We start from the raw sequence: 20,794 nt of genomic DNA, 5'->3' as shown, positions 1-20,794 counted from the left end.
GCAGCAGCAGGTTGCTAACCAGTAAGGAATGGGGAAGGTCTGTGGTGGGTACAGCAGCAGTGAGAACATGGGGGCAGCTCCAAGTGACTGAGATTTTTTCCACACCAGCAGCTACCCCATTGGTTTCACACCCACACACCATAAAACACAAGAGGTGGACTCCAGGGAAGGCAGGTTCTCTTCTGGTCTTTCCAAAGAATTGGGAAGAAAAGTGGGATTCCAGGTTCCTGCAGCAGCACTGGGTGGAAAGTTGTCAGGGCTGACCGTGCCTGCGGAAAGCCAAGGTGAACTGTGTCCTTATGGTAGAGGCCAACAGACCGTGCCAGACAAACGCTCAGCCTCCTTTCCTGTGGGCCATCAGGACAGATGCTTTCCCTAAGCTCTCCTATATCTGTGTCCGGGCCTCCCCCTGGAAAACATAAAATACCTTCCACAAGCAAGATGCGTTAGTGTCTGGCTTCATACTTAAGAAGCTGTGTCTGCAACTACAATGCCTAACAGCTTGTACGACACACATCAAGTGCAGAACATTCATTTCCACATCTCATGACAGAAATCCAAAAGCTAAAAGGCAATGGGTTAACAATTAGACAGCATGGCACAACTTATTTCCCAATCACACCTCAAAATCAAGAATTGTAAAACTAACCATGCAAAACGTAAATGAACTGAAGCACACGTTCTAGCCAAGCAGCAGCTAGCTTTATTGAGTTCCAATAACACTGCATCAAAACCAGAAGAAATTACAGCTGCTTCTTGCTTCTTAGCATTAGTAATTTCTCAAATTAAAATGTGATTATGTTGAATAATATTAAGAGAAAGCCAAGGGACAAGAGCAAGAATTAAGTTAGACAAGACTGCAGAGCCAGTGCCGCCTTCATGTATCCCCTTTGTGTCAGAGAAACCGAGTTCTTGGAAGTGCTCTTAATTTTTCTCAGGTCCATGTCAGGGATTGAATCCCAGGACACAGCAGCTGATCAATTAAGTATATCGTGGGTTGTGACGAACCATGCCGTTCTTTTTTTGAAATCACATTTGGGATATCTTCAGTGGGACAGAAAGGGATTTCAGAGAAAAGTTCAGGTTGATCAAACACATTTCCCCACTGGCTGCCTCAGTAAAGTTTAGTACAAATCTTAAGCATAATTAATTTTCCCTCCTAGCTCCACAGGAAAGATCAGCGTGCAAGATCCAGCGCGGTATCTGTAATACTCCTCAACTCACTGAAGCGTAGCTCTGGCCTCCCCTGCTTAGTTCTGCGTTTGCTGCATTACATGCATATAAGATTAAAACCGCTGTCAACATAGAAACACCCACAACTAAAAAACTCAGAGATGAGAACGTTATCTGACATTGCTTGTAGATACTAGTATGTGCAGCTGCTAACTTATGCCCTGAGAGTAAAGCGCACACAGCCAAACAATTATTTTAAGGAAGTTTTTCAGCATGAATAGCTACATGTTTCTTCAGTAAATAAAGAACTACATTTTAAGAAGTGTCTCCTTCTTCCATGAGGAAGTACTTAAGGTAGTGTGTGTAATAGCAACAGCTGTCAGTTAGCAGCATTACTGCTGTGGTCCATTGGCTCAGAAGACAGGTGTATCACCTCTAAGAGCTCATCAACTCTGTTTCAGAGCTACAGCTTACATTTCTGAATGGCACATAGCACCACCTAAAGAATGTGAGGAAGGCAAAAAGGTATTAGGCAAGCAATCATTCCTGAAACGTCAAGTGATCATTCATTTATTCCTTTGAGGCAGACTTGCACCCTCTTCCTTCTCCTCTCTAATTTCTAGACTTCCTAGTCTTCATAGACCTGGTGCAATCCAGTTAAGAAACTTCATAGCAACTTCAAACCCAAGAAAACATGCCTGGAAAAGAGAACATACAGAACAAATAAGGATTCCAAAAACCTATTCCAAACAAAGTTTTTGAAATGCAGCACTGTAAACACCTGACATGGCTGATGTGGAAAGAGGAAGAGAACACACACACACACAAAAAAAAAGTCTTAGAGCAGAGGCAAGAATTCTACTGTATCCCTCCACACAAAGGCAGAACTACTCCGTTAGGCTCACTATTTAGTGAAAGGGAAGCTAGTCCAAACTTACCCCCCACTTTCTGTCTTCTACTGGTGGATGTACAATCAGTAGAGAAAGACTATCAGAGAAAGTCAACAAAGGGCTTTTATGCAAAATGCAGAGCATTGAAGGAAGGTTTAGTTGGTGTTCCTCCTAGATTAAGGTACATTTTTAGAATCTGGACACCAACAGCTATTAAAAAAAAAATAATGTATCTGCAGTGATAAGAATCTCTCACTGAAATGGTACAACAGTAAGCAGCTGGTCATCTCCTCTACAGACTGCAAACATTCACTGTGAGTGGCCAAGTCCCGAAAACCCATCTGGAATCACAATTTACTTACCGCGTTAGCGGGAAACGCCCTGATCATTACAGCTGTGAAGCCCTTATACAGAGATGCAACTCCTTCTTCTCTGATAAGTTCTCTCAGCACATCTCTAAAGCCATTCGGGTATTTTCCTGGAGGAGCTGAAAGGAATACAACACACTAAGACATGTAGCAGTCACAAGTGCTGAAGGATATGGCATATGTAACAGCCCAGGATTTTCAACAGGTTCATATTGCTATACCATCTAGGTGACACCAGAACCCAAGCATTGTTTGTTGTGACAACATCTGCTTGGGAAAATTACCTATTTCAGCAAAAAGCAAGCAAACAAAAAGGACACCTTACTAAACACTCAGTAAACAGAAGGTAGGTGCTCACCATCACCACGAAGAATTTACATCATCGACTCACTGGGGGGCAGGAAAGAAAGGAGAATAACTTTTGTCAGGGTTGGAAGTCTGAGCTGTTACTTGCACTGCTGATGACAGCTCTCACAAGAGCTGCAATCAGGAGATAGGAAGGTCGTAAAATTGATGTAGCTGGTTTGTAATAAAAAAACAGATAATGATCCTATCATATGCCCCAGCCAAGGGCAGCAATAGACTTCATTGAAACAGCCTGTGCTTTTCATTTGCTGATGTTACACAGACTTGCTGAGGTGTTTTAAAAAGTTACTCTATTCAAAGAGTGAGTTCTTCCTTCTCCTGACACGTCTCTGGGAAGTACTCCACAAACCAACCCAGTTAAACAGAACCACCATTAACCCACATGACCTACACAGCAGTATTGGGGATTGGCTTAGTGGAACAAGGATGCAAAGCTGTAATGTATTTCACACTCAGCCGCTGGTATAATATCAAACAACCACAGCAGCCTTTATTCAGAGAAGAAGGGGAAAAAAAAAAAAAAAAAAAAAAAAAGTTTCCTGCACTAGATTATCAGGATTTGTGACTCAAGAAAAAAGGTTACTGTCCAGTGGAAAGCTGAGTCCACAGACAGACTACAGAAAGCCTTAACAAAAATATTCATTGACTAGGACTCTTAGATAAAGCAATAAAAAACCTGTTAAACTTTGCTGAAGTGCAAGGCTTGGGGCCATCCTCACTATAATTAGTCCACAGATACTTAAGAGCAGAGGTGCTGGTCTAAAAACAATGCTCTCAGCAGGGCACACCCAGTTACTATAAATTTCAGATAGCACAGGCTACAATTAATACAACTGCGTCTGAAGTGAAATAACAAAACCTCTCAAAGAATGACATTTGTCATAAATCAGCCACAACAAGCAGTTCTATTATTATGACTTCTACACTTCAGTTTTAAAACAAGCATCTCAAATCAGGATCGCTCTATTAGCAGGGAGGCAGGAACAGAGAAGTGCAACCTGATTGGCCACAAACTTGCAAGGAAACCAACTAGAAATGCTAGGAACACACTTGGGGTTCTCATGTCCTGGTGGCAAGCAGAGCTCAAGATGTGCTACCTCCCAGATGCCATGGTCAGACGGCATCTTCCATCGCTGCCCAGCCATTCCCAGGAGCACTGCACTGAGTGTGGCTGTGACGAGCTGGGATGCAACTCACCAGTCTGGAAACGGGATTTCAGCACATCTGGTGGAATGGCAACTGCCCAGTTGAAGATCCCAGCCAGGCCCCCAGCAAAGAGAATCCTAGGCACACTGAGGTCACTCACACTGTGGCAGAATTGGGGTGGGGTGGGAGAGAGAAGGAAGGGGGGGGGGGAAAAAAAAAAAAAAGGGTAAAAACTCATCTGTTTTGACAAAGGTGACAATCAAAGAGGCAGCCTGGCTGACAGCCAGGAAGCAACACAATGCTGCAGACACAGAGTGCAGTATCTGAGAAAGATTTCCAAGAATCAGAGCCCTGTGGCTAAAACGTACTAACTTCACCCTAAAGGTTCAAATCTTTTCATTCAACAGCACACATGCAGATACTCGGGGGTGGGGGGGGGTGGGGAAAAACAAAAACAAAAACCAAACAAAAAGCCAACAAAAAAACCCCCAACAGCAAAACCCGCCAGCTCTCTGACCATACATGGGGTGAAAGTGAGAGACTTATTTCAAGTATTCCTTACTTGGCTAGTAAGGTCCAAGGCTAGAATCTGAGAGAAACTCAGAATACTATTTTATTTGCCAGTAAACACCAGACCAAAACAGCTCAATTCACAAGATGAGCAGCCTTTTATTTTAAGTTTGTTTCGATGGTACTGCTCTAAAACTCTTCGTAACTGGGGAGATTAATCGGCAGCATCTGGGAAGTCCAGAAAGTGATGACTGTGAGATTTCACTAACCTCTTTCCCTCAGGGGTCAGAATGTTCTTCAGCCATTCATACGTCATGAAGTACATTCCACTGGCTGGGACATCTAGTGGGTAAACAACAAAGACTGTGAGTAGTGGGAAATGAAACGAAGCCTAGAGGCACAGCAGCCCCATGCCAGCTCAGCAACACCACTAAGTACATCCAGATTCCTTTTCTGAACATCCTCTACAAACAAAATAAAATCTGCTGTTACTTTAGACAGAGGAGCCTGAACTTTCCCAAGGAGAGCAGGTGCTAAAGGCAAGAACTGGGAAAATATCTTTTCTTAAGCACATCTGTCAGCAGCCTTTCAAATCAGACTATAACCTGCCTGCTAGCCATTAAGCTAACAATGAGACAGCTCTACGCTTTCTTAATTACTTCATAACAGATCAGAGCAGTTCAGGAACTGCAAAAGTTTTGCACACTATTTGTTCTAATGACTGTATTTTTGGAATTATTTTTTTTTTTTGCAGTTGATGGGTTTGGTTTGGTTTTTTTTAAGGTACTCCCACAGCCCATTCTTAGCTTATGCCTGAACTGGAGAACCAGCCTCTGGCCAGGGACACTGCCAGAGTTATATTGCTAGCTGCTACACTTGTATGAGAAGCAGAGGATAGAACAAATTCCTCAATGGAGATATCAAAATACAGAAATTTCAGCTTAGCCTTGGAAAAAAGATGCCCCAGTACAGGGAACAATCTAATGCTTTTCAAAGGAGAAAGTAGCAAAACACGTACAGGATTCTGTGTCTGGCACAACTACTTTGGTGGTGGTGTTGTGAGAGCGGTCATGGCATCCCAGTCCAAAATAACCCACATTCAAGCAGGTAGAAATCAGAACTGCTGCAATCATATCTTTTAAAGCAGTCAGCATTATACAGCAACAGTCTCATAATCCTTTTCCCAAGGGAAAAAAAAAACATTAAAAAAAGCCCACTTCCGTATTTTTCTTTTCTCTTTGCTCTCTCTGCTTCTCTCCTGAAGTCTCTCATTCCTCTTGGCTTTTCAGATCTTAATTACTTCCTATATCCCTCTGATCTTTGTCATCTAATCTCTTCCTCAGTCACTGAGATCTCATGTTTATCTCTCAGTCCCTTTGAGGCACTGCAGTAGCTCTGCAGACTGCAAAAAAAGTGTGACACAGCATCTCCAATTGGCTAAAGGGGCAGTGAGACCTGTGATACTATGTCAGGCTTCTTATCTTAAAGTACCCCACACAGAAGCAGCATCAGAACATCTCCATCACTCACCTCTCATGAGGGTTAGCACTGTCCCCTTGTACACGCCACGAATTCCAGCCTCGCGGTACAGCTGTTTTGCACAGTCCAAAGAGCCACTGTATTTCGTTTCACCTGTAGCTGCCTGGATCTGAAGGATTAAAGTGATAGTTTCTGACTAGCGAAGGTTTCTGGCTGGTGAACAATCTTTCAGCTAACAGTTAGAAAGCCACGTGCATGTTTCCAAAGAGGAAGGAGCACATACTCATTCCTCAGACGCTCCTGCATAGGAAACCCGTGTCACTTCCTCAAGCAGCTCTCTCATGTTCAAGCTGAGGATATGTTTACTGTTCCATGCAGAGGCTAGATTCTCCCTTATTTTTCCACAGTGCAAATTTGAAACAACTGAAGTCAGTTAGGTAATTCTACATGTGCATTGACAAAAAGTAGCCTTCAAATAGTTTAGCAAAATTCAAACAATTTGCATCTGTATAAAAGCTTCCATGATATCATGTCTGTCAGGACAAACATGTGACCACCCACCACCATAATAACGGAGTTCAACATAGCCTGAAATAAGCAAAGCTTCCCATCTTTGCTGAAGACAGTATTTTTGTTTGTTCAGGTTCATGTTTTCCAACAATACTTTAAAAACCCTGGAGGAGGTGTAGAGATAACAGCCACCTAAACATTAGAAAGCTATTTAATGTATTTTTAAATGTAATCCTTAGTTACGTATTGGGAACCTGTCAAGGTAACAAAAACTTTACACTAGAAAGAGTCTTATGATCTAGTAGTTTTGCACTTTTTTTTGGGGGGGGGGGGAAAATCATTCTGAAAAACTGGACTTTTTCATACTTTGCAGTGGACTTAAGCATCCACCAATGCCTCATGTAATGCCAGATAGTCTAAGGCTTGCGCTCTCTAAAATGAAAAGAGCAGCGAATGCTGTATGTACTTATACTGTCATGGTGAGTTTGTATAATGCTTCTTCGTGACACAGTTGCATTAAATGACAGTTGCCTCAGTCCTGTCAAAAAACAGAACAGAGGAAATACACTAACCAAAGAAGCTCCTGGTATGGAAAGACAAGGCCCCTAAGATTAAATTCCCATCACCACCACCCAACGCCTTACCTGTAAAAGGCACTTGATTCTCTCTCCTGGAGCCATGATTACAGTTGTGAACACACCCGACAACATGCCAGCAGCAAACAGCTGAGGATATCTGCCCCGAGGAAACAGAAGAGACCCTAACACAACATAGTACATAGGAAACAAAGGGCAGAAAGATCCCTGTATCACCAGATTGTGCTGTTCTACACAAGGTTGGCAGTGGAACTAGAAATGCATGAACTGCTTTTGACCAGTGCAGAAGTGCCTCATCAATGCATAATTAGAGCTAAACATTTAAGATCTCTAGGATTCAAAGCGCACTGGTTCCCACAGCAACCATAACTCAGCTCTTCACATCCATTGTATTTGCTTGTATTCCTTGTACTTGCATTTTTTTTCTACAGCATTTCCCGTTCTTTTTTATTCCCAACAGTCTCACCCTCTCCTCCAGCCTCCCACACTTTTCTCAGGGGCCACAGCTCCCATGTGTATTCCTGCTTGTGCAGCCAGGAGCCTCCTTTGTGCAACCTCTCAGTCCTTCACTTGCTCAGCCTCTGCCATCATCAAGTCTGTCCTACCATCCTGCCATCATCCCACACAATCTGCATGTGCTTTCATGTGGCAAAGTCCCTATGACAGAAATCCCTTAAGCAGGCTGAGTTTCTCCAGCACAAACTTATCTTTATGTCCAGCCTCCTGCTACGTTCCCTAGTAAAGTGACCTAACATCTCAATCCAACTAAATTCCATGCCTCCTGCTTCTCCCCACTTCCCCAGGAGATGGCATTCTATTCAGGTTTTCCAATTCTCACACCTTTCTTTACTCTTAAACGCCCTCTAAATCTTCCAGACCATTCAGACTTCCCTCACCACTCTACATGCGCCTCCTGCTCAAAGTAAGCTTTGAGTTTTCCAGCTCACCTTGGGATTATTCAGCCCCAGCAAAGACAGAAAAGGCGTCCCAGGTTTCTCTCCATCTCCTTCCTTTCAAAACTTCCTTTCAAAACTGGCATGGAGAACCACTGCCATCCTGCCTGCCTCTAGCACAGAACCATGGTGCTAGGAGTCTGACCTTCATTTTTGAGCCTCATGTCCCAAGCACGGTATATCTTACTGTGTCAAGTCTGCACCCCCAGTACAGCACAGCTGGGCAGAATGACAGTTCCACCATGTATTTGTTCTTTCTTTCCCACTGCTCTGCTTGAGAGGAGTTCTACATAAAGACTCAAAAACCTACGCTGCCCTTCTCCAGCCTGCTCCTTAAAACTTCGATTTGGTATGATGTGTATAAAACATAAGGCACCAAGGTGACTAGGCTGCTGGAAATAAGCCCACAGCCCATACGTTTCCTTGTATTCCCCACTCCCTACTGTTCCCCTGGTCTCACCCTGCAGCCTTGTCTGCTTGAGGATATTGCCACGGCAGCACAGGGTAAGTTAGCAGTGCCCCAGCATCTCAGCACTGCCTCCCTCTGAGCAACCCGAGAGGGGGAGCCCGCTCCATCTTACAGCCATGACTGGTGCTGCAGAGCCAGCTGCACTCACACCACCCAGGTAAGACCCCTGTGCAGGCAAGACTCCAACAAAAACCACACACCCCCACCCCACCATGCTTGGCTCAACACAAATGGACTCCTGTTTTCTGACACAGTTCCTAAGTATTGCACAAATAATCAAATAAAAAGTCACTAAGCCACAGTTCCATTCCTATAGAGCTATAAATCACAACCCAGCAAAGAAGTTATGGGAGTACTTTACAGGTAGGGGGCTTTCTTCATGCATAAGTTAGCTTGTAGAAAGCCACACAAAGTTTTCTTAGCTTCCCATCTCTCTTTCAGGCTAGACATACCTGAGAGAAGGGTTGCTCACAACCATCTCTTTTCAGAAATTAATAATAAAACATTTCTATGGCTACTCTTATATCCTAACATAAGAACACAGCAAGAGTCACAAATAACAGAGAAAAGAGAATCATGACTGTGAATGTTGTCAAGACTGCTTGACCATGAACATATTTCTCCCATAGTTTCTGTTAATAGCGAGACTGTTGGCAGGCAATCATTATATATTTCACACCGTACTCATCCAAAACAGAATTGTTCCTTAATGGCTCTTTCTTGCGTAGAAAGGGAATTGCATAGCACCTGCCCACACACTCTCCGTTTTTAGCCTGTGCTATCAGTCCCACGCTTCCAGAAACATTAAAACGCAAGTGTTTTATTTTTTTAGAACTATATTTATAACCTAGGAGAAGAGACAAATTTACACCACAACTCAGTGTGCAACAATACAGCAGGCTGCAAGAGCCTTAGGGTGCCTTTCCCAACTGTCCGATTAACTCAGAAACTCACGTCAAAACGTCATCAGGTTTTCTCTGTTGGAGTCTTTTTCCCAAGCCAAATCCAAAGAAGCACACAGCAAACATGGGTGTCACTCCGATAATAGGTGCTGCCATTCCTCTGTATAAGCCTCGGACTCCCTGCAGGAAACATTGCACAATTACTTCGTTTTCAATAGACTTTGCACACACTTCAACTTACTGAGAAGCAAAAGGCTACAATACCGGATAGTATCAGTGAGACAGTCAAATTAATCATAAGAATAATGGGGTCTGTGGTTCATTTGCAATTATACACATTTAGCTGAGGCTCAGGGCCTGTTGCAGAGGAAAGCTATCCTTCCTGGAAAACACAGCACCACTTATACCCTTCTGTTCCCATACTGGGCATCCTGCACTTACATCTCAAGAATAAGGAAGTTAAAAGCCACCTGAATAATAGTCCAGATAGATGTCAAAAGGTACATACAAAAATGCACATGTGCTTTATTAATAAAAGTCATCAAACATATCAGTATAAAATCCTGACACTGAGCCTGAGAATGCTGAACCAAATTCACTCTTTAGATAAAGAGCCAGGGAGACTGACTTGAACTACTTCACTCCTCACACAAACTTAATTTGGAACAAGTTCAAGAGCAAATTATTTTTTATTTTCTTCCCTAAGTTCAAAACTTTTTCACCGTACAACTTTATGTTCCTGATGTTTCCCTTCATCAGACTACACACATGGAAAAATTCTAATGCAGACCTCAGCAGCAGCATTTGTTTCATTCATCTTGCCTTTGAACAGAACTTTTTCTAATAAAAGTGTTACCTTTCCAGTTAAAGGCCAGACGCAGAAATTAAAGATTTGCTGGTCTGCCTGCTCATTTCTCTACGCCCCCCCCCCCCAATAATCTGTGTATCCCAATATGTGTCTGCGTGCTTACAGGCACAACTGACTCTGTAATGAAATTGTATCTGGCTGACAAAGATCAGACACTCCTGATCAACCTTCCCATGAGCAGCAGGAAACAAAAGGCCTTGGCAGAGAGATTTAATGCTTTTCCTTGTAGAAGCTGATGAGTATTGAGTAGGAGTAGAAAGGCAGCATTACTTTTGAACTTCACATCACAAGGCTATTATTATGGTTCAGCTCTGACGTCCATGCTTCAGCATGGGTGTTAAAAACTGCAAGGGATTCAGAGCTAGCAAAGCATTTCAGCACTTTGTGGGAGAGACCAGGGAAGCAAGATTTACTTTGGTTATATAACAATGTGTTAGTACCGTAATGAAAGTAGATTTCAGGTATGAGGCAGATCTTTCATTTAACAGAGTTACCTAACAAGATCCAGTGGTCAGAAATTAGACTTCAGACTAGTAAACAAAAAGTTGGGCTTTATAGCCATTGTTTCCAAATGGTAAACAGCTGCTGGGAAAACTCATGAAGCAGAAAACTGGATTCTATGTCACTTCAGGCTTTTAAACCAAGACTGTGTGCCTTTCGAAAAACAGAACAGACTACAGTTCAATCACATGATACGGCTAATTCAGAAGTGAAAACCAGCGTCCACATTCTGAAGAAGACTGAACAAAACTGTTATAACTGACCCTCTATTCTCAAAAAAAAAGAAGCAGGAAGAAAAAAAATCAATAAATGCTCCTCTGCCTTCTTGTATATGGCATAACACATTATAGAAGATGTAAAGATGCAATGTAAAGATATTTTGTAAAGATACACTTTACAGAAGTAAAAGCACTACCCATATCAACAAAAGTCATTGTCTATTTTAGGATTTCCAGAGTCAACTCCAAATACCAAAGACAGCAAGATTCCACTGGCTACAACAACAAAGCCAGCAAACAACTGCCAACATTCACTCCAGTCGTTAAGTTCAGATATTAATATCACATTATTCTGAACCAAAAGCACTTCTTAACAAAACAAAGACACATGCACCTGGAGCACGCAGATGCTAAGTATTCTCCAAGTCTGGTAACATCCTTAAAAATTTTAATTATAATCAATTCAACTGATAACCCAAGAATTGTATAGTCTCCAGGGCAACATTCCCCCATGATTCCATTCCTGGGACGTACAGGAACAACTGATATTTTTGGCAGCATCGGAGATGACATGCTAACGCAGTACCTCTCCAACGAGAGTCTTTCTGAAGCAGTCAAAGGTCCCAGAATAGAGTGGAGGCTGACCGGGCTGTGGCTTAGGCTGCGTTTGCAGTCTGACCTAGTAAAACAGGATAGGAAAACATTATTTTATTACATATTGCCATCTAAACTTTGAATCAGAGAAAAACCTCTGTATGACAATTATGGAGTGAGTTTTGTGACTGGACTTTATGATGTTGGTAGAGAGATAAACATCACTGTCACCCTTTGCGGAAGAAAACGGATTGAATTTTTGATGTATTTACTAGTTAATGCATTCAATTAACTGCTGGGGTGACCCCAGGATAAGAACCCCACCTCAGCACCAGAGAGCTGGTCCCGTGTCACTACTCAGCTTCCTCACATGACAGGGGGATCGGAGGGACCCTAGGGGAAGTGGAGTGTGTGCGGGGGTGTCCGTCCGTCCCAGGGTCACCCCCGGGCTCTCCCGGGCCTGAGTCAGGCTCCCAGCTCCTCCCAGCGCCCGCCACACGGCCGCTCCTCCCGTTTGTGCTACAAACCGGCGGGCCGCCGAGCGGGCCGCAGTGCCGCCAGACCAGCAGGGGGCGCCCCACCGCACGGCCGGCCTGCCCCGCGGTGCACGCCGGGACGCCCCGTGCCACCCCGCCGCGGTGCACGCCGGGAAGCCTCGCCCTCCCTCGGTGCCCGCCGGGACGCGTAGTCTTCCGCAGCGCCCGCCGGGAGGCCGCGCCAGCCCCGCGCAGTGCTCGCTGGGAAGCGTAGTCCTCCCGCGCCTACCTCGGGCCGCACGGCCCCGGGTCCCGGCCGCCCCCCCATCCCCGCGGGGCCACCTCACCTTAATGGTGTCCAGCGGGTGCCCCACGAACACCAGGCAGACGCCTCCGAAGCCTCCGGCAAAGAAGTTCTTCACGGGGCTGATGGGCTGCGGCTGCTCCGCCATGGCGGCAGCAGGTGAAGAACGGGGCCAGGGTGCTGCGTCCCCGCCGAGCCAGTGCCGCCCCCTCCGCCCCGCGACCTTTACCCCAGTGCCGGGCCGCGCGGCACGCCGGGACACGGGGGGAGGCGAGCGCGGGGCAGGCCGGGATAGTGGCGGCCGCTGCCCGCGGCGGTGCGGGGGCGGTGGCTGGCTGTTTCCCCGCTGCGGCTCCGGGTGCTGTCATTGAGGGCCGGCACGGGCCGAGGCCGGGCCGCTGGGCTGCCGGCGGGTCCTGAGGGCGCTGAGCCGGCAGCCTGGGGCGGACACTGCCGCCGGCCCCATCTCCCCCTACCCTCCCCCGTGGTTCCGTTGTAACACCCCCCGGCCCAGCACAGTGGTCCGGGCCAGCGGAGGCTCGGCCCCGCCCGGCGGAAGTGACGTCCCGCGGAGGCCGGTGCTTCCGGCGTGCAGGCAGTGGCGGCCCGGCAGGAGGAGCCCGGAGCGCCGCTCCCTGCCTCCCCTGCCCGCCGCCCGGCCGCGCTCCGCGGCGCCCGGTAAGTGCGGGGAGCTGGACTGCGCTGTGGCGGGCGTGAGGCGGCGGGGGCCTCCTGGTGGGCTCCCGGTGGAGCGGCCTGCGCCGCGGTGCGGGGGAGCCGGGGGCGCCCGGTGAGCACCGCCGCCTGCCGCGCCCGCGTCCCTCAGCGGGAGGCGGCGGGGACCCGGGCGGCGCGGCAGGGCCTGGGGTGGGGCGAGCCCGACGCGAGGGACGCGGTGCCGCTTGCCCGTAGCTTCGGCTCGGTTTAGCGCCCGGCAGCGCTCCGCTCCGCCCCGGGGCCGAGCTGGGGCTGCCCCGGGGAGAAGCCGCAGCCCGTGAGCTCTCAGGTCGGCGGTGGGCACAGGCTGCGAGTGAGCTGTGCTGGGGCTCCCTCCTCGCCCCGCTGCCCTTCCGGCTCTTCCTCCACAGCTTCCTTCTCTCCCAGTTTTCCTGGGCTTTCCTCCTACAAGTACGCAGTGTTCTGTCGGTGCGGGCGAGTACAGGGTTTAGTCTGGCACGTGTTACAAAAGAAATGAACCCGAGGTAATTTAAATGGTCTGGGTCCCTTTCTTCTCAAGACCAGATACCATGGAAGGAAGGCTTGTGTAGGTATGTGTAAAATAACTTGTTAAAAGTGATGATAGATTAAAAAAGACAGGAATGAAATGGGTTAGATGAATTGGGAAGGACGAGGCAGTCGTGATAGTATGAACAAAGCCTGGGAAGTGGGAGGAGAGCATGCATGTTCACGGGGGATGTGTGATAGGGCTGCAAGGAGGTCTCTGCAGAGTCATCTGTGGTGAAAAGAATGGGGGATGTTCTAGTTTCTCACTCTTGGGATGAAAAAATCCTGTCTAAAAACTCAATGGAGAAGGAAACAGCAAAGCTGCATGTCTGAAGAAGCAATTGGGGATGATCCATGAATTAAAGGTTTGAGTAACGTGGACAAAGGTGTGATTAACATTGATAGCCAGCGTGGAGTTGAGATTGTAGATTGTTCCAGAGGAAAGAGAGTGTTAGCCCATTTAAAGTTTACATGGCTAAGTAGTTCAGGAGGGGCAGACTTGAGGAGTTGCACTTCGGGAATTAACAATAAAGAGGTGAAGGAAGAAAAAGCCATCACAAATAGCTGTGAAATATCAACAGAAAAAGAAGAGGAGCGTCCTCCAAAAGACTTAGGAAAATCCCACAGAGGTGGATGCAGAGGGCAAAAAAACAGAAAGGAATGATGTAGTGGGACAAGATATGAGGTGGGATCGCGTAGTGTGTTGTGTCTGATGGTAGTGAAGTCAGAGAGAAACCGATGGCGGCATATTTGAAGACATTTTGTTTCAAAAGACCTTGCCAAGAAGAATTGTGTTGCAAAGCAGGAATCAGCAAGTGGGCATCTCTGTTGGAGCTGATAGGCAGTGGGGTGTAGAGGTGGGTGTGTTTACAAGTTCCTGCAAGGAGGCTGGAGGAAGAGAGGGTATTAAATCATGTTAGTGAAGATGAGGGAGTATCTTGGATGAAGGTAGGTAGGGAAGCAATCTAAATATGGTTTAAATTTTTACACTGATTTGGGGGGATTGCAGTAATTATTTAATCTAAATGCTCTTTGCTTTTTTGACCCTCTTTTTTGAGCTTAATGTCTTTGTCTTAAAAACTAGTGCTATCAAATATTAGCTGTCTTGTCTTAATTTGTATTCAGAGAGCTTGTGATTTGATCAGTGTTAGGCTGAGCGTTAGGTGAGGTGAGTTCTGTTCCTTGTTCTCCTAGCACCCTGCTTTGCTTTGTCCACAGAGCTTGTGCCTTAGCCTTCCTCTCTTCACACATGTCCGTATGACATTCGTTTATGCTGGAGGTGAGTTCTTTCCTAGAACATTGTGACAGGAGTCACACAAGTCGTGCAGTCTGCAGACTGTTTTCTGCTTGATATATCCCATTTACCCGTGCAAACAGTTCTTCTGTTTGTTCAGATAAATGTGTTAGTGGCACTCTTCCCCAGTGACTGGTGTGTAACTGCTGAGGTAGCAGGTAGGCCTGTTATTCTACTTAGATACCTGAAAACATCTCATTGCTTGGATGGGACACGCTATGTGTTGAGATTACAAATGGACCTAGTGTTTTGGGATTTTTTTTCTGTCTCTAGCATATGGGGTGATCTGAGTGAGTTTGAGACGTTTCCTGACTGGTGAGACTTGCTCAGGCTTTGTGGTGCTCAGAGGTTGGCTGAACAAAGCTGTTGCATGCTGGGCTATTGATATCTGTGTAGGAATGCTCACAGTGGGTTTGGATTCTCAAGTAAGTTAGTCCTTTAACATAAGGTTTAACAGGTAGAGATCCATTACTGCTTTCATGCAAGAGGTCAGCGTTGATACAGATTAAGCCCAGAACTGAATCATTAGCTCTAAGCAGGGTAGTGGGAGGGACAATGTATGTTTGCTTTGCATGTGTCAAATCAAATTTCACACCTGTCTCCTTCCAATATGGTGCCAAGAGACGGTGCCTCTGCTCCTCTGAAGTTCTATGGGAAGCCATGCTATAAGGTATTTGTGTGCTACTTATGTTGTGGATAGCTAAGGAATCAAGAGGCAAGTGAAAGGGTTGGAGACCAGAATTCGGGGATAATATAATTAGCTGCTAGCCTTCATCCTCTCTCACTGGAGATTTGTATCTGCTGAAATGACTGCAGTCCCTCAAATTAATTGTACATTACATCTCTTCCTGGTTATTCTGTGCTGCCTGGTCAGGTTACTGGAAACAGAAAACAAACGTGTTGAGGAAAAATAATTAAAATTTATGTTTGAAATTTCCTGTGCTCTAAAGTAAAGATTCTCAAAGCTCGCTTATGGTTTCCCCAGCAGCTACAAATTGTGATACTGTGGGAATATATTTGAGTAACAGAGCTAACAACATAGTAATGCAAAATGCAAACGTGTATGAAAACCACAATACCTCCTGCTGCTTGTGGAAAATACAGTTTTAGTCTTATGTATATATTTTGTATGTAAAATTTGGTTGCAGCATTGTTTTAAGCCTTTTGTATTTAATATATTCTCTCTTGAACCTAAGTAATTCAGTTAAATGGAAATTTATAACTAAATATGAGATGACCATAATTCAAGGTTTGTATGTGCTCTACTGCTGGACCTCTTGGAACTCTAATTCCTGTGGTTTAGTTACACAAGCAGAAGGTTTCTAGTTCAGATAAGTCAAATATGTGAAATTTCCAGTACCAGTGAGAATATAAAAGAAAAGTTGACTGTCCTGATTCTTGTGCTGTCAACACTTGAGCACAGATTTCTACATTCAGAAGATAATAAGTGTATATTGAGAAGGTAACTAAATGAGAGAATGAGTTTTATTTCCCACCTCAGATGTAAGGCCACGTTATATCCAGTAGAACCTATTTAAAGGGATTAACTAATTTCACCAGTTCTTTTGAGATGGTATCGAAGACTGTTGAATTGGGTGTATGTGAGAGATCTGTTTCCTTATCTTATTTTCCAAAGTCCCATTTAATGTCTGTGGATCTGGAGCAGTATGGAATTGTACAGGGTATCACAGGTTGCCTTTCTAGCTACAATGGTCATAGTTAAGGGGTTTGTATTTTTTCCTGTTGATGCAATGAATATGATGCTTTTCTGCAGCACTTCAGGCTGTTGGTAGAATCTTAAAGTTATGAATTTAGTTGTATCTCTGAAAAGATCTATAGTGAAGGTTATGCAGCCACTTTCCAAATGTCAAAACTTTGTCGTGGGGCCCATACTGGGGGCTAGGGTGCAATGTAATAAGCCAGTCTCTGAGGTTTTAGACCTCACCTGTGAGAGCAGCCTTGGCTTTGCAGGTGCAAGAGTCACATTGAATCCAAACCAGGGACCTGCACAGCAGAATCTTCTTTAGCTGGGCCGTTGGGTTGGTCCGTTCCTGGCTGTTTGATCACCTCTGTGATGTTGACATGGCCTCTCTTACAATTTCTTAGGCAACAGAAAAAAATGTTTTTCCCCCCTTAGGAGACAGAGCTCAGATGAAATCAAAAGAACGATAAAAGTTTGGAGGAGAAAAAGAAGCTGCAATTGCTTTCCTGGTCTGCAGTTTAACAGGGCATTAAGATGTCCGTGGACATGAACAGCCAGGGCTCTGACAGCAATGAAGAGGATTATGACCCTGATTGCGAGGAGGAGGAAGAGGATGAGGATCCTGGGGATATTGAGGATTATTATGATGGGGTAGCTAACGACGTGGAGCAGCAGGGAGCAGATGCCTTTGATCCAGAGGAATATCAGTTCACCTGCCTGACTTACAAGGAGTCGGAGAGCACTCTGAATGAACACATGGCCAGCTTGGCTGCCACGTTAAAGGTGAGGAAAGGTTTCTGCATTAACACAGGTGTAAAATAAGTCTGTGGTTGAAAAGGCAAATGCTCAGTATACAGTTTGAAATAAAAGCTGTGGTGGTATTACTGTTGGGGGGGTTTGGAGGAATGTTGTTGCAGGTTCCTGGTTCAAAACTGACTCAAAGGTTTACAATTGCTGCATACTGGTTCTGGAGCCTGAGAAATCTTCCTTACTGAATGTTGATTCTTACAATTATTATTTTTTTTACAGAGCTGAGCTTCATGGCCAAAATTCCTGAGTTACAACTCTTTGCATTAACACAATGCAAAGAGGATATATAGAAAAGAAACAAACCAAATCATAAACGGTGCAGATTAGTACACCTGTGTTTGAGAAGATAACTGACAGATAGGAAGACATGCTGAAACTCTGTAATTCTAACAAAAACACCTTTCTTTGTTGGTTCTGAGAGAATAATCGTAGACTTTCAAAGATAGGTCAGCTGTCATGTCAGGTATTAACCCTACTGTTGCAGTGACAGCAATTAAAGTACAATGAACTTGCCAGCTCTTGTGACTAATTCATCACAGAAGAGTTGTGCTCTGAGTCAGCTCTGTGGTGTTATGCTCAATAAGACTTTCATGAAGTTTTCTTTCTCTTTGTGCAACTGATTACTGTAGTGCAGACTAGTGATTGGAGGAGGTTCCCTCTGCCTTGTCAGTGTGCTTGGGTCCCAGTGCAGGTCAGAGGAGAGCAGAGTTTTCTAAGCTCAAGATGTTGACACTGGGTTGAAATTACCAATGCATCTACTTTGGAAGTGCTTGTTCTTCTCTGGAACAGCCCCTGAAAGCAGGACAGGTGACAGGGGCATATAAAAAAGCTGTGTTGGATAGGTTTTGATTCCTGTTCATTCGGTCTCAATCAAACCTGATTTTAAAAAAGTGAGGGATCTCTTGATCCTTACTTGCACGTCAGCATCCTATAGAAACCGTGTAACCATAAAGCCTGAGAAATATGAAGCCTATAAAAATAGGCTCTAAAGTGCACCCATATTTCTTGCTACATCTCTAGCTGATTCTGCCATCTGTTGTGCTTGTTCCCAGCATTCACCACCGCAGAAAATGAAGTTTTACTTTCTTGACTGTAAGTTTTTAAGTTTCTCACGACTTCAAAACTAGTGTCTGTGATTTTCTTCAAAATGTACAGTTCAAGCTCTGAATGCCTGCTGTTCCCTACAGATTGTCAGAAAAGGGAGGCAAAAGGTAAGAACGAATGAGAATAGTTGGTCAGGACTTTTGATCCAGCTGCCAGTTGCTCTTGGTTCTTAGCGATTAAGTAAAGGTTTAGAATGGCTTTTCTGCTCCTTACTGTTGGCCTTCAAAAAGGTGACCCTTGGCATATTGTTCTCTTGAATTAAATTAACCAAAGCAATGCTTTATTTAGTCTTTAAAATCAGGCTTCCAAAGCTAAAATAAACTTTCCAAGAATTCTGAAGGTTTCATTGAGCAAATATTGTAATTGCCCAGATAATACCAACCTGCTAGCTTGAATCTTACCCCAAATATGACCCAAGGAGAGAACAGTTTAGATTCCTTTTATATCAAGAATATACCTGCACATATGGAAAATTGTGAACTTGTAAGCCACACAAAGACTTCAGCTCTTGAAGTGCCACATTAACTCTCTGTTCACTAGCAACAGAGGTGCAAGAATTGTACTTTTCTTGGAAATCTGTTGTGTGTCTGCAGCATGTGCTTTTTGTTTCCTGGCATACTTTCTTATAATACTCCAGCAACTGTTTCTTCCTTTCCCTCTCTTCCCCCAAGGAAACTTGTGATTTTGTTACTTTTCTGAGACAAGCTGAACTGGGAAGAATTTGTGTGAATCAGCAAACATAGAAAAGAAGGAAACTGAATATTAACATGTTGAACTGTCTGTTAACCATTATTTTCCATCGACTTAATGAGTATGAGTGAACACAAGGGCAGACTTTTCTAAGAACTTTATTAACTTCTTTCCTATAATTTGCTTGAGCTCCAAACTTTTTTATTCCTTTGAAGGCTACCTTTCATAATTTCTTAGGGTGTTTGGGATAGTGGTGATTGTTCTTTTTGCAGCATACTAGTTCACTTTGTGGATTTTATCTCATTTACCTTGTGATAGCTAGTGGTAATGTAGTGCTTTTCAGCATTACTCATTGAAGGCAGAGTGGTTGCCCCTGACAGGGAAAGATGATGGTAGATTAAGACTGTCTTCAGGAGGTACAATGTTGAAGGCAATGCATGACATGGTATCTGAACAATTTGCTATCACAAGAAATCAATAGACTAATACAATTCCCTAAAGCAAAGAAAAAAAGAATGCAATAAAAGGGCTCAAAGCTGTGTTTGAATGTTCTGCCACTGTATATTGTCATTAGGTGATTCACTTTCTGAAGGTGAAATTGGGGCGGTGTATTGAGCATGTTTTTTCTCTGTGACATACTGTCTACATACCTTTAAGACCAGAAACAGGTATTCAGGCCTTTATGTCTTCATGCTTGCAATTTGTGCTATTAACATAGCAATCTAAATAAATAGGATTTTATTTGCCCATTATTTATCTGCTCATTAACCCTCAACATTTGTTTTTTAAACTCCTTTGTTCAGCTATTTCAGGCTGATTGTTGAATTCTTATTGTCTTAAAAGCATTGAGGTAAAGGGCAATCTGCCTTGGGAACCCTCTTGGCTACCTTTTTTCATTCCCCACGAGTTACAACTGACCTTGTTCTCAGTCCTACTGAAGCTAAACAGACAACTGAACAAACCTTGCATCGGCTGCCTAACACCAAGTCAGGTGCAAGCGCCCTGCATATGTTTAAAAGTTTGAACGCAACACCAAAAGATAGTCTCTTCAACAAAAAGCTTGAGGTTTTTTCTACTCTAATTAGAGACAAAAATCAATAAAAATTTTGTCTGATAAAAGCATGAAACCCAGCATGTTAGGTGGATGTATGCCCTCGTATTGTCTTACTGTCATAGGAAGCTTTTACCTTGAATTCTTCTGACTTGCTTTTTATCGGATGGGGAATTCTGAATAGAAAAATAAGGACAAACAAGGTAGCAGAAGATACAACCAGCTGTGCTGTGTGGCAGGCCTGTAACTACAGTGGTGGTTATCCCATTGCCATATGGCAGCTAGAGAGACTTTGTAAGCGGTACTCCAAAAGTTCCTCCTCATTTTGGTTTTTGTAAGAACTGTGAGTAGGTCCTTGCTTTCCAAGAAAAAGAAGAGGAAATGTTTGCTCCTTGCCATTAATCTCAAGGTCTGTTTGTGGAGGGTTCAGTTAATACCCTGACTAAAATTAGGACAGGCTATCTCTGTTGAAACATGCCAGAAGAAAATACCAGACTAGTATCCGGAACTGTGATTCTCTGACCAAAAGGCCTGTAAGTTGAAGCAGATCACTTTTAATTCCTCAAAAGGTCACTTCACCAACATTCGATGCTTAA

General features: G+C 44.4%; 2 protein-coding genes across 5 annotated transcripts in view; one reads left to right on the top strand and one right to left on the bottom strand.

Annotated features, from left to right (window-relative positions):
- Positions 1 to 684: 684 nt before the first annotated feature.
- SLC25A20 (solute carrier family 25 member 20) lies at positions 685 to 12,769 on the bottom strand. Its single transcript, XM_037387312.1, has 9 exons — positions 12,367 to 12,769; positions 11,536 to 11,628; positions 9,415 to 9,542; positions 7,087 to 7,177; positions 5,984 to 6,101; positions 4,723 to 4,795; positions 3,995 to 4,104; positions 2,426 to 2,550; positions 685 to 1,871 (listed from the first exon to the last, which is right to left on the bottom strand). The coding sequence occupies exons 1-9, from the start codon at positions 12,469 to 12,471 to the stop codon at positions 1,809 to 1,811; spliced, it is 906 nt and encodes a 301-aa protein (XP_037243209.1). The 5' UTR covers positions 12,472 to 12,769; the 3' UTR covers positions 685 to 1,808.
- A 98-nt stretch (positions 12,770 to 12,867) lies between these two features.
- The window catches only part of ARIH2 (ariadne RBR E3 ubiquitin protein ligase 2), a 34,769-nt gene continuing 26,842 nt past the window's right edge, over positions 12,868 to 20,794 (top strand). Inside the window, exons 1-2 of one of the 4 annotated variants that reach the window (XM_037387307.1) lie at positions 12,889 to 13,001; positions 16,979 to 17,326. In XM_037387307.1, coding sequence (XP_037243204.1) covers positions 17,078 to 17,326 — 249 coding nt within the window. In that variant the 5' untranslated portion in view covers positions 12,889 to 13,001; positions 16,979 to 17,077. Of the gene's footprint in view, positions 13,002 to 14,810; positions 14,827 to 16,978; positions 17,327 to 18,509; positions 18,565 to 20,794 lie in introns of those variants that run through there. The other 3 variants (XM_037387308.1, XM_037387310.1, XM_037387311.1) reach the window with 3 other exon arrangements.

This window comes from Falco rusticolus, chromosome 4 (assembly GCF_015220075.1).
Source record: "Falco rusticolus isolate bFalRus1 chromosome 4, bFalRus1.pri, whole genome shotgun sequence".
In the NCBI taxonomy this organism is placed as follows: Eukaryota; Metazoa; Chordata; class Aves; order Falconiformes; family Falconidae; genus Falco; species Falco rusticolus.
This window is presented reverse-complemented; position numbering and strand designations above follow the sequence as displayed.

Bases quoted from the DNA above. Each gene is read 5' to 3' on its own strand.
- SLC25A20 (XM_037387312.1), bottom strand. From the start codon at position 12,471: ATGGCGGAGCAGCCGCAGCCCATCAGCCCCGTGAAGAACTTCTTTGCC. The intron at 11,629-12,366 runs GTGAGGTGGCCC...CTGTTTTACTAG, and splicing joins ACCCGCTGGACACCATTAAG to GTCAGACTGCAAACGCAGCC. The intron at 9,543-11,535 runs GTACTGCGTTAG...TGTTTCCTGCAG, and splicing joins GAAAGACTCTCGTTGGAGAG to GGAGTCCGAGGCTTATACAG.